Here is a 16,853-nt window from a genome sequence, read left to right as displayed (position 1 = left end):
CCTTGCTAGCCACATGATTTCAAAGCGTCTGCTTCTGAAGGATAATTCAGTTGAGGCCATTTAGACAAAACATCTAATTGTGTATAGGTATATGAAAGGTAATGATGACTGCCAGACTTTATTGTTATCTTTTAAATGTTTCATTTCTTTTTTTCTTCAGAGCAGGAGTGACATATTAGCCAGGGAGGGTGGGACAGAGAAAGGTGCTAGAACGTCCTCACAGTACGTGATTGGTGAAGTTTGGAGTCCCAATCCAGTACACAGATTCATAACAGTGCATATTCCAGTGCAGAATGAAAGATTCATCCTGGAAATAATCCATAGGCTGTTATATCCTTTCTTCAAGGAGTACTTACCCAACAAGGTGCACAGGAGAGCTCATTGAAATTTGGAAAGTAGTGGAGAGGTACTGAAAGAATTGAAGCTCTAGTTTGTGAATCATGCCTTGATAGCTCAGTTAGTAAGAGCTTAGCCCACAGAAGGTAAAGCTCCAGGTTAAAGTTATGGACATTATTAGTGAGCTTCACAACAGTGCACACTACCCCCCCCCCAGCCCCCCCCCCCCCCCCCCCCTCCCTCCCGTATAGGGGGCTTACTACTCTTTGGCGGGTTTGTGCTTGGTTAGCAAGATACCCTGCCTTTGCAGCATCTTTTCTCTTTCATGCTGCATGTCTTTCCTCAATGCTGTTCTTTTTCAGCTCCCTTGGGGAACATGTCTGAGCTGTTTTTGGAAATGTACTCTGCATTTTTGGTAGTCAATATCAGAATACTCTCCAATGTTCCTATTTTCTTTCTTCATTCACCTTCTCCTAAACTTCCTCCACTTCGGCATTTGAGGTTCCTCTTTTACTTCTTCCTCCCTGTGAGTTCCTGAAGGCCGGCACATACGTCTGATACATAACAGGTGACTGGGTAACGCGCAATTCCCAGCCCTGGGATGGTATGTGTGGTTCGCATGTACCCTGTGGTACAAGCCAGGCCCACGGAGGGGTGATTGCCTGGGCTGCTACCTTCTCAAATTGCGGACTGGTCCCTCTGTCAGGTGATTGGGAGGTGTGAACAATCACCTAAGGTGGGTGCGCTCCCTTCTGAAGGGGGGCCCCAGTTGGAAGGAGTGCGTCATCAGAGACGCTGGAAATCATGGGGTAGTTTCTTGCAATGAGCCAATCATCTTCACAGTCAACGCTGAGGCTAACAATTCAAAAGCCCTCCCAGTTGAACCAAGGTTCCTCGTGGTTTCACCTACAGAAGACGGTCAGTCCTTCACTACGATAAATCCATTTATTATTCAGGAAGGTGTTGATGCAATTGCTGGCTCTGTGAAATCGTGCTCTCATTTATGCAGTGGCACTTTGCTTTTGGATACTGCTTCTGACTCTCATCCACAACAATTGCTTGCAGCTTCACTCATCCGTGGCTGTCCTATTGGTGTCGAGGCCAATTGAACACTGAATTCTTCATGTGGTGTTATTTACACTATGCTGCTTGATGATCAGAGTGAGGTAGAAATCCAAATGTATCTCTCTGATCAGAATGTCATTGCTGTCCATTAGACGACAAAAAAAGTAGATGCCTCCTTAGTGCAGGTTATGAAGTAATCACATTCTGACCATAAATTCTGAACCTGGTGCTCTGCCAAATGTGTAATCTATGGTAGGGATGCCCACGAGAGTGATTGTCCGCCTCCTTCTCACTGCTGCATCAACTGCAATGGCAACCATGCTGCCTCCTCCCAAAATTGTCCCACATATCTCGATGAGCGAGCTGTCCAGGAGATCCGGGTGAAGGAAAAAGTGCCTTACCCAGTCACTCACAAGTTGTCTAGTCGGAAACCCTACATTCTACCACCTGGCACCTACATTACTGTTCTTACTACATCTGACTCCACGAAGGTCACGCCCATGCAGACACGCAACCTCAAATTTAGCACTGCATTTGTGGTATCACCCAGCATCATGATAGTGTCCCTGACTTTTTTCAGATGTGCAACATGCCACCAAACTTCCACCTCACGGGGCAAAATCACCTACTACACAACCGGCAGGCCAGAAAGGACAGAAGGAATGCTCCCGTGAAGATTTCCTATGTCCGTCCAGCCAACCAACATCTGAATTTTCCTCTGTTAATCTGAAAGGCCCGAAGAAGTCAAACAAAGGCAAATGGTCTTCTCATTCACTGACTCGAAGATCCTCTTTAACAGTGTCGCCATGTGATACCCTTGCCTGAATGACCTCTGTGTCGCCAGTGTGCACCACTAACCATTTTTCTGCCCTGGACACCACAGGCCGACAGCAGAATGCCGACAGTTCTGTGAACCTCACAGAGCAGGATCTCCTGCCTCTGTTCCTTATAGCAGCCAGCCTTCGAAGGCTGGCATTTGGCAACTGCCGACATTAAAACCTCTTCATTTTTTTTCTCCTCATGATTCTCCGCCAATGGAACGTTCACAATCTTCGATCCAACAAAGCGGATTTACGGCTGCTCTTAGAATCGCAGCGTCCACTCTTTCTCTGCCTTCAGGAAACAAAATTGCGTCCTCATGAACACCTTGAATCTCGCATTTCTTCTCGGTCCATTTTGACCTTCCGCCTATTGATGGTGTTCCATCTCATGGGGGAGTCATGATGCTGATATGGGATGACATTTATAGTCAACCCATCACTCTGACTACCTGCCTTCAAGCTGTTGCAGTTCGCCTTTTCCTTCCTCACTTAACCATTTCCCTTTGTACCATCTACATCCCTCCGTTATTTGATATCACCAGGGCAGACTTCCTCCAGCTTATTGGGCAGCAACCTCACCCCTTTCTGCTGCTTGGTGACTTTGGGTTCTTCCAGAACCTGTCCGAGAGGTACCCTCTTGGCTGACCTTGTTAATCAACTTAACCTCTTTTGCCTTAACAGAGGAGCACCCGTGTTCCTTACAGACTCCATGCACTCCTATTCCCATTTGGATGTATCCTTCTGCACTGCCCAACTTGCCCGTCATCTTGAATCATCCGTTCTCTTTGACACATGCAACCATTTCCCGTGTGCTGTCCGTTTGCTGACACCTACCCCGCTACATACACACCCAAATGGCAGCTTACTAAGGCTGATTGGAGGCTTTATTCCTCCCTAGCGACCTTTGACAAACAACATTTCCCCAGCTGTGATGACCAGGTGGAATATCTTACAAATGTTATCCTTACCGCCGCAGAACGTTTTGTTCCTTGCACTTCCTCCTTACCATGCCATATCCCTGTGCCTTGGTGGACCAAGGCGTGCCACGGCACAATTTGCACGCAGAGACGTGCTCTCCATGCTTTTAACCATCATCTTATGATGGAAAACTGCATTCATTGTAAACAGATACATGCACGGTGTCATTGCGGTCTTTGGGATAGCAAAAAAGCTAGCTGTATTTCATTCACTAGTTCTTTTAACAGTTCCACTCCCTCTTCTGTCGTGTGAGCCAACTTCCGATTGCTGTCCGGGGTCAAGATCCATTTCCCGTCTGACAATAGCAGATGATATCATTGTGGACCGTATTGCTTTCTCAATCATTTTGCGGAGATTTCGAGCTCCTCCCACTATCAACCTGCCTTCCTCCATCAGAAATGAGTGGAGGAGGCTCGGTCGATTCCCTTCTCTTCTCAGAATCAAGAGTGCTACAATGCCGCCTTTACTATGAGGAAGCTAGGTCAGGCTCTCAATTTGCCCTCTGCCTCAAGGCCAGAGTTTGTTTACATACAGATGTTGCAGCACCTTTCTCTTCCAGGCAAACACTTTCTGCTTAATACATACAACCACATCTGGGCAGAGGGCCTGTTTCCCAGACACTGGCTTGAAGCACCTTCATACCCATACCTAAGCCCAGTAAGGACATACCTCCTCCTTCTAGCTATCACCCCATTTCTCTCACCAGCTGTGTTTGCAAGATGATGGAATGTACGAGTCATGCCCGGCTGATATGGTGGCCCGAGTCTTGCAATTTACTAATCACTGCACATTTACCCTGTAGATTAACGCTATAATGGCTTGTCTCCTGTTGGGCATCTCCAACTCCCTTTTCTTTAATGCTTTTGCCATCTAGTGCAGTTCTCCACGGCCTTATGTCATTGAGTGGCACCGTCTGCGATGTCCTGATTGTCTTTACTCATGGAGCATCGTCAATGTACTCATGGAGCATCGACAATGGCTTTTGTTTTTCCACTGACAAAACCGTTTGTATGAATTTCTGGCAGTGAAATTGGTTTCTTCCATTGTCTTTACATCTTGGGCCTGTTGCTCTTCCATTCCTTGAAACTACAAAATTCCTGGGGCACATGCTCGGCAGAAAACTTTCTTGATCCTCCCTTGTGTCTTACCTGGCAGCCTGCTGTGTGTGGTCCCTTAATGTCCTCCGTGTCCTCAATGGTACTTAGTGGGGTGCAGATCGAACCACCCTCCTCCATTTGTACCAGTTCCTTATCTGTATGAAACTAGACTATGGGTGTTTCGTCTGTCCCTCTTACACTGTCTCAATACTATCCACCATTATGGCATCCGTTTGGCCACTGGCACCTTTTACACTAGCTTGTTTGAGAGTCTGTATGCAGAAGCTGCCGAATTACTGATGTCCTATTGCCGTGACTTTCTCCTCAAGAGATATGCTTGCTGTTTGTCTGTCATGCGTGGCCACCCATCCCTCGATGACTCCTTTGGTTGCTAGTATGGGGAGCGTCCCTCTCCTCTGTTACCTCCTGGAGTTCGCTTTTGGCTCTTGCTCTGCCAGCTTAACTTCATGCTACCTGCAACTTTCCCCTTGGGTGTGAACTCTTCACCATCTTGGCTTCATGCGGTGGCCCGTATGCACCTGGGCTTCATTCGCTTCCTAAGAACACTACTTCAGCCTCGCTCTGTTGTCTTTAGTTTCATGACCTTCCCAAGGAACTTTGTGTACAGTGATTGTTCTCGGACTGTCCATCGTGTTGGGTGTGCCTTCATCATTGGCGCCCATGTTTTCTGGTATCAGCTTCTTGTACACTGCTCAGTATTTACATCAGAGCTCTTTGCCCTGTATCTGGCCCCACAGTACATCCTGTGATACAGGCTTTTCAATTGCATCATCAGCTCCAACTCTCTCAGTGCCTTTCAAAGCCTCTGTGTGTTGTACACTGTCCATCCCTTAGTGCAATGGGTCCAGGAAAGCTGTCACTTGCTCACTCTTGATGGACCCACTGTGATGTTTATGTGGATTCATGGTCATGTCCATCTGACAGGAAACGAGGCCACTGATACTGTTGCCAAGGTTGCAGTCCTTGTATCTCAGCCCGCTAGTTCTTACATTCCCTCTGATGATCTCTGTGTTGCTGTCTGTCAGCGGTTGGTGTCACTTTGGCATCACCACTTGTCCTCCCTTCATGAGAAGAAGCTCCAGGGAATTAAGCCTCTTCCAATGGCTTGGACAACCTCCTCTCGGCCCTCTCGCCACAAGGAGAACATTTTACCTATGTTGCTTATTGGGCACTGTCTTTTTAGCCATCACCATTTTTTAAGTGGTGCTCCCCCACCTCTTAGTGCAAATTGTGCTCAACTTTTGATTGTCCATCATTTCCTGATGGAATGCCCTTTTTTTAACCACTTATGTCCCTGTTTGTGATCGCCGTCTGAGTTAATGACAGTTTTAGCGAACGACGCACAGGTTGGCAACCACGTTTTACTTTTTATCCTTTGTAGCTAATGTCATTTAATGTTTAGTTCTAGACCTCCATTTTTCTATGGTGTATTTTATAGAATTCCTCCACATCCCTGTTTTTTAGCTCTCATCTCTTCCGTCGATTGGGACTGACATGTAGTCATTTTAACTCCTCTCTTTGTCTTCGTGTTCTACAGTTTTGTTATTGGCACATTTGACCCTAGTTATTTTGGTGCCCTAAAAGCAAACAAAACTAAACAACAGTGCACAGTGTGCTGCAGAATGAGAGACTCATTCTAGAGTATACCAGAAGTTTAGGCATTGTTGTTGTTTTGTTGCTGTCTCCAGTCCAAAGACTGGTTTGATGCAGCTCTCCAGATTACTTTATCCACTGCAAGCCTCTTCATGTCTGAATAACTACTGCAACCTACATCCTTCTGAATGTGCATAATGCAGTCATTTTTTGGTTTTCCCCTATGATTTTTACCCTCCACACATACCTCCAGTACTAAATTGATGATTCCGTCATGCCTCAGAATGTGTCCTACCAACCAATCTCTTCTTCTAGTCAGATTGTGCCTCAAATTTCTCTTGTCCCAAATTCTGTTCAGCATCTCCTCATTAGTTATGTGATCTACCCATCTAATCTTCAGCATTTTTCTGTAACACCACATTTCAAATGCTTCTATTCTCTTCTTGTCTGAACTGTTTATCATCCATGTTTCACTTCCTTACATTGCTACATTCTGTACAAATACTCAGTGTTAACAAATTTCTCTTCTTCAGAAAAGGTTTTCTTGCCATTGCTAGTCTACATTTATATCCTCTTACTTCGACCACCATCAGTTATTTTGCTTTCCAAGCAGCAAAACTCATCTACTACTTTAAGTGTCTCATATCCTAATCTAATTCCCTCAGCATCACCTGATTTAATTCACCTACATTCCATTATCCTCGTTTTGTGTTTGTTGATGTTCATCTTATATCTTTCTTTCAAGACACTGTCCATTCCAGTCAACTGCTCTTCCGAGTCCTTTGCTATCTCTGACAGAGTTTCAGTGTCATTGGCTAACCACAGAGTTCTTATTTCTTCTTCCTGGACTTTAATTTCTTCTCCAAATTTTTCTTTTGTTTCCCTTACTGCTTGCTCTGTATGCAGATTGCATAACATTGGGGATAGGCTACAATTCTCTCACTCCCTTCTCAACCACTGCTTTCCTTTTGTGCCCCTTGACTCTTATAACTGCCATTTGATTTCTGTACAAATTTCGCTCCCAGTATTTTACCCCTGCCACATTTAGAATTTGAAAGAGAGAGTTTCAGTCAACATTGTCAAAAGCTTTCTGTAAGTTTACAAATGCTATAAACATAGGTTTGCCTTTCCTTCAGCCATCTACTGTGAGAAGTCATGGGGTCAGTATTGCCTTGCATGTTCCTACATTTCTCCAGAATCCAAAAGTGATCTTCCCTGAGATTGGCTTCTACCAGTTTTTCCATTTTTCTATAAAGGATTCGTGTCAGTATTTTGTGACCATGACTTATTGAACTGATAGTTCCATAATTTTCGCACCTGTCAGCACTGGCTTTCTTTGGAGTTGGAATTATTATGTTGTTCTTGAAGTCTGAGGGTATTTTGCATGTCTCATATGTCTTGATCACCAGATGGAAGAGTTTTGTCATGGCTGGCTCTCCCAAGGCTATCAAGAGCCCTAACGGAATGTTGTGTACTCCCAGGACCTTGTTTTGACTTAAGTCTTCCAGCGCTTTGTCAAATTCTTCACGCAGTATCATATCTCCCTTCCCATCTTCATCTATGTTCTCTTCCAATTCCACAATATTGCCGTAAAGTACATCTCCCTTGTATAGACCCTTTATATACTACTTCCACCTTTCTGCTTTCCCTTCTTTGCTCAGGACTGGTTTTCCATCTGAGCTTTTGATATTCATACAGAAGGTTCCCTTTTCTCCAAAGGTCTCTTTAATTTCCCTGTAGGCAGCATCTGTCTTACCCCTTTACAACCTCAGATTTGTCCTCTAGCCATCCCTGCTTAGCCATTTTGCACTTCCTGTCAGTCTCATTTTTCAGGTGTTTTTATTCCCTTTCATCTGCTTCATTTATTGCAGTTTTATATTTTCTCCTTTCATCAATTAAACTCAATATCTATAGTGTTACCCAAATATTTCTACTAGCCCCCATCATTTTTCCTACTTGCTCGTCTACTTCCTTCACCATTTCATCTCTCAAAGTTACCCATTCTTCTTCTACTCTATTCCTTTCCCTTGTTCTTGTCATTTGCTCCTTAATGCTGCCTCTGAAACTATCTACAACATCTGCAGGGGTTGTGTGGCGTGGACTGGGCGGTTTTTTAGGTTAGATGGCCTCGGGCAAGTACAGAAAGGGCAACAGCCTCAAAGGGTGCAGGGCAAAGTCAGGACATGCGGGGACAAAGCAGCAATTGGTATTGTAATTGTAAACTGTCGAAGCTGCATTGGTAAAGTACTGGAACTTCAAGCGCTGATAAAAACCACCGAAGCTGAATCGTTATAGGTACGGAAAGCTGGCTGAAGCCAGAGATAAATTCTGCCGAAATTTTTACAAAGGCACAGACGGTGTTTAGAAAGGATAGATTGCATGCAACCGGTGGTGGTGTGTTTGTCGCTGTTAGTAGTAGTTTATCCTGTAGTGAAGTAGAAAAGGATAGTTCCTGTGAATTATTATGGGTGGAGGTTACACTCAACAACCGAGCTAGGTTAATAATTGGCTCCTTTTATCGACCTCCCGACTCAGCAGCATTAGTGGCAGAACAACTGAGAGAAAATTTAGAATACATTTCACATAAATTTTCTCAGCATGTTATAGTCTTAGGTGGAGATTTCAATTTACCAGATGTAGACTGGGACACTCAGATGTTTAGGACTGGTGGTAGGGACAGAGCATCGAGTGACATTATACTGAGTGCACTATCCGAAAATTACCTCGAGCAATTAAACAGAGAACCGACTCGTGGAGATAACATCTTGGACCTATTGATAACAAATAGACCCGAACTTTTCGACTCTGTAAGCACAGAACAGGGAATCAGTGATCATAAGGCTGTTGCAGCATCCCTGAATATGGAAGTAAATAGGAATATAAAAAAAGGGAGGAAGGTTTATCTGTTTAGCAAGAGTAATAGAAGGCAGATTTCAGACTACCTAACAGATTAAAACGAAAATTTCTGTTCCGACACTGAAAATGTTGAGTGTTCATGGAAAAAGTTCAAGGCAATTGTAAAATGCGTTTTAGACAGGTACGTGCCGAGTAAAACTGTGAGGACGGGAAAAACCCACCGTGGTTCAACAACAAAATTAGAAAACTACTGCGAAAGCAAAGAGAACTTCACTGCAAGTTTAAATGCAGCCAAAACCTCTCAGACAAACCGAAGCTAAACAGTGTCAAAGTTAGCATAAGGAGGGCTATGCGTAAAGCGTTCAGTGAATTCGAAAGTAAAACTCTATGTACCGACTTGACAGAAAATCCTAGGAAGTTCTGGTCTTACATAAAATCAGTAAGTGGCTTGAAACAGCATATCCAGACACTCCGGGATGATGATGGCATTGAAACAGAGGATGACACGCATAAAGCTGGTCCGCCGCTCGTGGTCTCGCGGTAGCGTTCTCGCTTCCCGAGCACGGGGTCCCGGGTTCGATTCCCGGCGGGGTCAGGGATTTTCACCTGCCTTGAGATGACTGGGTGTTTGTGTTGTCCTCATCATTTCATCATCATCCAGGAAAGTGGCGAAATTGGACTGAGCAAAGGTTGGGAAATTGTACGGGCGCTGATAACCACGCAGTTGAGCGCCCCACAAACCAAACATCATCATCATCACGCATAAAGCTGAAATACTAAACACTTTTTTCCTAAGCTGCTTCACAGAGTCCTTGCACAAACGAAAAAATGGCTGACATCGAAATAATTGTCCAAGGAATAGAAAAGCAACTGGAATCACTCAACAGAGGAAAGTCCACTGGACCTGACGGGATACCAATTTGATTCTACACAGAGTACGCGAAAGAACTTGCCCCCCTTCTAACAGCCATGTACCGCAAGTCTCTAGAGGAACGGAAGGTTCCAAATGATTGGAAAAGAGCACAGGTAGTCCCAGTCTTCAAGAAGGGACGTCAAGCAGATGCGCAAAACTATAGATGTATATCTCTGACATCGATCTGTTGTAGAATTTTAGAACATGGTTTTTGCTTGCGTATCATGTCATTTCTGGAGAACCAGAATATACTCTGTAGTGACGTCAATCTGTTGTAGAATTTTAGAACATGTTTTTTGCTCGCGTATCATCATGTTTCTGGAAAACCAGAATATACTCTGTAGGAATCAACATGGATACCGGAAACAGCGATCGTGTGAGACCCAACTCGCTTTATTTGTTCGTGAGACCCAGAAAATATCAGATACAGGCTCCCAGGTAGATGCTATTTTCCTTGACTTCCGGAAGGCGTTCGATACAGTTCTGCACTGTCGCCTGATAAACAAAGTAAGAGCCTACAAAATATCAGACCAGCTGTGTGGCTGGATTGAAGGGTTTTTAGCAAACAGAACACAGCATGTTGTTCTCAATGGAGAGATGTATTGCAAATACATAGAAAGAAGGATTCTTTATTGCATGATTATATGATAGTGGAACAAACACTGGTAGCAGTTACTTCTGTAAAATATCTTGGAGTATCCGTGCGGAACGATTTGAAGTGGAATGATTATATAAAATTAATTGTTGGTAAGGCGGGTACCAGGTTGAGATTCATTGGGAGAGTCCTTAGAAAATGTAGTCCATCAACAAAGGAGGTGGCTTACAAAACACTCGTTCGACATATACTGAGTATTGCTCATCAGTGTGGGATCTGTACCAGATCGGGTTGACGGTGGAGATAGAGAAGATCCAAAGAAGAGCGATGTGTTTCGTCACAGTGTTATTGGTAAGTGTGATAGCGTTACGGAGATGTTTAGCAAACTCAAGTGGCAGACTCTGCAAGAGAGGCGCTCTGCATCGCGGTGTAGCTTGCTGTCCAGGTTTCGAGAGGGTGCATTTCTGGATGAGGTATCGAATATATTGCTTCCCCCTACTTAAACCTCCTGAGGAGATCACGAATGTAAAATTAGAGAGATTCGAGCATGCACGGAGGCTTTCCGGCATTTGTTCTTCCCGTGAACCATACGTGACTGGAACAGGCAAGGGAGGTAATGACTGTGGCACGTAAAGTGCCCTCCACCACACACCGTTGGCTGGCTTGCAGAGTATAAATGTAGATGTAGATGTAGATCTGGTTCTTTCAGTTCATCTAGGTCCCATCTCCTTAAATTCATATATTTTTGCAGTTTCTTCAGTTTTAACCTGCAGTTCATAACCATTAAATTGTGGTCAGAATCCACATCTGCCCCTGGAAATGTCTTACAATTTAAAACCTGGTTCTGAAATCTCTGTCTTAACATTATATAATCAATCTGAAACCTTCTGGTGTCTCCAGATCTTTTCCATGTATATAACCTTCTTTCATGATTCTTAAACAAAGTGTTAACTATGATTAAATTATGCTCTTTGCAAAATTCTACCAAGTGGCTTCCTCTTTCACTCCTTTCCCCCAGTCCATATTCACCTGCTACTTTTTCTTCTCTTCCTTTTCCTACTATTGAATTCCATTCTCCCATGACAATTAAATTTTCGTCTCCCTTAACTATCTGGATAATTTCCTTTATCTCATCATACAGTTCCTCAATCTCCTCCTCATCTGCAGAGCTAGTTGGCATATAAACTTATACTACTGTGGTAGATGTGAGCTTCATATCTACCTTGGCTATAATAATGTGTTTATTATGCTGTTCATAGTAGGTTATCCACATTCCTATCTTTTTATTCATTATTAAACCTACTCCAGCATTATCCCTATTTGATTTTGTATTTATAACCCTGTACTCACCTGACCAGAAGTCCTGTTCTTCCTGCAATGGAGCTTCACTAATTCCCACCATATCTAGCTTTAACCTATTCATTTTCCGCTTCAAATTTTCTAACGTACCTGCCCAATTAAGGGATCTGACATTCTACTTTCTGATCCGTAGAAAGCCAGTTTTGTTTCTCCTTATAACGACGTCCTCCTGAGTAGTCCCCACCCGGAGATCTGAGTGGGGGAATATTTTACCTGCAGAATATTTTACCCAAAAGGATGCCATTATCATTTAACATACAGTAGTGCTGCATGCTCTCAGGAAAAATTATGACTGTAGTTTCCCCTTGCTTTCCACTGCCCTCAGTACCAGCACAGGGAGGCCATTTTGGTTGATGTTATGATCAGTCAATCAGCCAGACTGTTGCTCCTGCAACTACTGAAGAGGCTGCTGCCCCTCTTCAGTAACAACACATTTGGCCTCTCAACAGATACCACTCCACTGTGGTTGCACCTACAGTATGCCTGTTTTCATTGCTAAGGCAGGTAAGCCTCCCCACTGATGGTAAGGTCCATTGTTCATGGGGGTGAAGGGGTTAGGCATTAGCAAGGCAAATTTTGAATGCGAAATTCATGTTAAATGTCCATGTTCTGTAATGTACATAGGGAACCAGTTTGCATGTTGGAGAGCAAATCTTGTGACAATGCTTGAAGTAGATATTCAGATTTCTCTGACAGTCTTGTTCCTGTAATTCTGCTGCAGAACATGTTCCAGGGCATTTGCATCATTTTTAGGAGCTTGTGTTCCTGTCCACTGCATAAATATATATCATGTTCGTGACCATGCCATTTTGTGTAATATTTCTCAGCTTCCACATTTCTTTGTCACATTTTCTCTTTTTGTGTGCAGAAAAACAACTTTTTTTTGGAAAGGGAAAAAAGATTTTTTAAAATGTTGCACACAGTAAATAAATGTTGAAGCTGTTTGTTTATTTATCTTTACTTAATTTATTGTATACTTGCAGGTGAACCTTAACAACATAAGACGATGTGTAATGTTGAACTACAACTCTACATCAAAATTGATTGATTTCAGACATTATGCAATAAAAGTTGTGCCTGTTGGCCTGTCTCGAAGTGTCAAGAAGTTAGTGCAGAGTAAAGTTCCAAATCTAGCCAGATATAGTGATGTATCTGAATTTCTAACAAAGTGAGTAATGTCTTTATATGAACCATTCTGTTAAAAATTACCCTTTGCTGTTAAATAAACCACAGATAGGGAGAAATAAAACAAGAATTCTTAACTAAAGCAATAGCAGTGGTGATAAACTGACAATAATTTTGCCCATGATTGTCTTTGTTATTGTGGTAAATAATGTTCACCACACTCCATGCGGTCTTTAGAATTGAGATTCGTGAAGCTCATTTTGATGGCTGGGGATCAAAAAATGTAGTAAGTATTTTTTGACTTTTTTAGATTAAATCTACACATTTAAAAGGGTTGGAATCACACACTGTTCATAATGCCTCTTACACCTTGTAATAGGCAACCTATTGCTTACCATCCACTTTGAAGAAAGAAACAAAAGTGACGTTTCAACTCATAAAAACCTGAATACACCAAAACTTTGTTGAGGCAAAGTTCTACAAGTAAAACACATAATGAGGAGGGAAATGTCATATATAGTGCGTAGTATCATCATAGCACCTGCTTCTGCCATAACTAATGCAAATATGCAGCTACCTAAGGGATTCCAGATTTTGTGAAAGAAGGAAATACAGATTTTGACCAAATTAGAATAAAGTTATGCAATGAATTTAGAACCTCTTTTCAGGATTGTAGAAATGATAAAAAAGAAGAAGTGTGTTGCTTTGAACTACAGTGGCACCTATTTAGGCACAGTGTATTCTGTGTGTTTTATGTTATACCTTTCATCACCAGACAGTTTAATGTTTTCTACAAATGACAGTAATCATCTCCAGGACCTGATAGTTTGAAGGAACAGGCTCCATTCACATTCCAACACTGTTCCACCTCCAAAATGGTTATTTATTATGTCCAGCATATGAGATGTTGATCATCCATTTAACATCCACTGCTGGATAAAGGCTTTACAGCTTTCAGCCATGTAGCTCCTCAGTGTTTCATAATGTCGCCTAGCCAGTTTTCTTATCCCTTAGAATCCAATGAAGGCCTTCCTTCATCTATCTTGCGTGCATTGACCTGGTTGCTTGTCCCATCCACCTCCAATTATTTTTCATTGTTGTTAATTACAGCATCCTTTACAGTCTGTTCTCTAATGTATTCGTTTGTTTTCTGTCTCTCCTTGTAATTTCCAACATGCATTTCTCCATTACTTGCTGAGCAACCTTCAGTTTTTGGATGGCTTTCGAAATTCTTAGTGATTGTAAACTTTCCTTTTTGGATACATTTTAAGCTTGATCTAAAAAAGTTCTGTTTGTTTCTTTTCCTGCTCATCTGGTCATTGTCTTAAAGTGCCCTAAATATAAAATCCTACACCAAGTTAGATAGTGCAGTGGTTAGAGCACAGGAGGGCAATAATTCAAATCCCCACCCAGCCATCCTGGTTCTCCGTGATTCTCCTGACTATCTTAAACCAAATGGCGACATGATTCCTTTAAAAGGGTATGTGGGTTTCATTCGCCATCCTTCCTCAATCTGAGCTTGTGCTCTGTCTCTAATGACCATTTTGTTGACAGGATATTATACACTAATATTTCTTCCTAAAAAAGCTCACTCACTGGTTCTGTGACTTAATTGCTCATTTTTATTATTTTATTTTGGATATGTCTTTTAGTCTTGTTGTAATTGAGTTTCAACCCTACTTTCAGACATTTAATTCATTATTGAAGTTCATCTTCTCTAAAGGCAGATAACGTCACCAGCAAAATGAAAGTGGATTAAATATGATCCATTAACAAACATTCGTTCTTCGTTTTTCCCATTTAAGGATGTGACAACTTTCTGTAGGACTGCTGAAAATAACTGTGGTAACATAAAATCCCCCTGCTCGACAGCTCTTTCTGTTCTGAATTTCTTGTAACCCGATGAAGTCATACAAAATCTTTAATGCTGACAAACTTTTGCAAACCTTCCAGAGCTGCTCAAGAAGAGATACTAGCAAAGAGGCAACTCATCTTGTACGGGAATTGAGTATATTAAATGAGAAATCTTGTGGTGTACTACTAGGGCCAACAGATGCGTACGTACAATGCCCCATCTACTTTGCTACCCGATTTGCTGCTTCCTGCGCATAGTGCATGCATTAGATATTTGAGGGAACCATTCAATTCTCCATCCGATAAAGCAAGTCAAGGAATCTCCATCTCATATTCTCACAGAAACTTCCTCATGACTTCAAATAGTGTACCCTGGCCCTGGATGTGGAGCAACAAATTGTGAACTGTGCTTTTCATATCATGAGCAATGGTAGCCATTATTGCTTTATTAAATCAGTAAAAGGAAGCCAGGATAGCCTGTAAATCCAGGTGAGAAATGGTTGATGACAACTTGAGTCGAGACCTGAAGCTGGCTGTACCAACGACGTCCATCCCATACTAGATCCCTTGGGAAATGTATTTGAGGTAATTAAATACTTCCTGACCTCATCACCCATCTAATATTGGAATTCCAAAACAAAGCAATTACACTCTCTGTGGAAGGCTGTACCTTACAATAAGATCAGTAGTTTATGTGATTTGTGCTTGCACAAGTCCCGTACCAGTAACAGTCAACACATATCTGCTGTTAAGACATACAGTTAAAGGTAAGTTATAACGATCAACAATCACAATCACCTGAGAGACATGTGACCTATCCATTGTCTGTGATTTCCCCCTACATAAAGATCTGGCTGTAACAGTCAGAGATTGTGCAAAAATCACTATCAAATCATGTAAAAGTATTATACCAGGAACCAACAACTGTATGCTTGTAAGTATGAATCTTGTGGTTCCCAAATAATATGGCTTACCTAATTTCTATAAATATGGCACCCCAATACGTCTGTTAGTCATCCTTCTCTGCTCTTTGTTGTTTACTAGTGAGAGAACTAGATTACATCATAAAAATGAGAACAAAATCTAAAACTTAAGCTTGGTATCAGAAAATTAATACTTATTGATAATGGGAAATCCAGGATGGAATATAACAATATTATGAGAAGGAAAGCTGCTACTCACCATGTAGCGGAGATGCTGAGTTGCAGATAGGCACAACAGAAAGACTCACAATTATAGCTTTCAGCCATTAAGGCCTACGTCCACAACAGACACACATATGCACACGCACTCATGCAACCACAACTCACGCACAAGACTGCAGTCTCAGGCAACTGAAACCATGCTGCGACTCAGCATCTCCGCTATATGGTGAGTAGCAACTTTCCTTCTCGTAATATCGATACTTATTGATAAGATATACTGGTCCCACCCAGTTCCAAAAAAGTATCATATGCTGTTTAATTGCTTGTTTACAAACGTTCCCACTGATAAATGTATTAACATATTAACAGAACTTTTGCTCAAACATAAAGTAAATCCTATAGAAAAAGGGAAAGGCATGGCCACAGAAGTGAACATTTGGCTATCTGTGTGGTTGTGTGTGTCAATGTGTGTACTTCTGCTATAAAAAGAGCTTGTGCTTGAATGCTGTTGTTATATGTTTCTATGCTCCACATTGATCTGCTGTGAGTGAGTGGTTGTGTGTTCTTTATTTTATGTATTGCTCCATCCAGAAATTTCTGTTATTATTGTAAATCCTGTAGAAATACATGACATAGGCGTTGCTACTCAAGCATTTGTAATACATAATTATCTAGTTTTAGAAGATTTATTATACACAGTCTCATGGCCTAGACAAGGGTTTTCCTCTTTAGTTCTATCCTATCTGAATTTTTCATGAACAACTTCGAAAAAAATATTCATACTGAAAGAAAAATATTCATACTGAAAGAGCCATGCAGTTGCAAAATTAAACACTGGATCAACTACGCAGATTTGCTGTGTCCGTGGACTGGTACCACCAGCCTGTTAAATACCTCCCTGAAACATGTGAACTCCCAAAACATTAAAATTCATTTTGCAGTGGAGCTGGAGAGGTATTTCTAAATTTCTTGTACTTTAATGTAGACATTAGTACAAAGTAACACATTTAGAGAAAACCAATAGCTATCAGTACTGTAATCCTGCAATCCCAGCACCCACAGATTCTATTATCAGAACCTGCTTTTCAGACAGAA

General features: G+C 42.0%; 1 protein-coding gene across 1 annotated transcript in view; it reads left to right on the top strand.

Annotated features, from left to right (window-relative positions):
• LOC126181686 (protein Peter pan) overlaps window positions 1-16,853 on the top strand; it is a 98,871-nt gene that overhangs the window by 38,448 nt on the left and 43,570 nt on the right. Inside the window, exon 4 of the mRNA XM_049924790.1 lies at window positions 12,618-12,802. Within this exon, the coding sequence (XP_049780747.1) occupies window positions 12,618-12,802 (185 nt within the window). The remainder of the gene's footprint in view (window positions 1-12,617; window positions 12,803-16,853) is intronic.

The sequence above is a fragment of the Schistocerca cancellata genome, chromosome 1 (genome assembly GCF_023864275.1).
Source record: "Schistocerca cancellata isolate TAMUIC-IGC-003103 chromosome 1, iqSchCanc2.1, whole genome shotgun sequence".
Classification (NCBI taxonomy): domain Eukaryota; kingdom Metazoa; phylum Arthropoda; class Insecta; order Orthoptera; family Acrididae; genus Schistocerca; species Schistocerca cancellata.
This window is presented reverse-complemented; position numbering and strand designations above follow the sequence as displayed.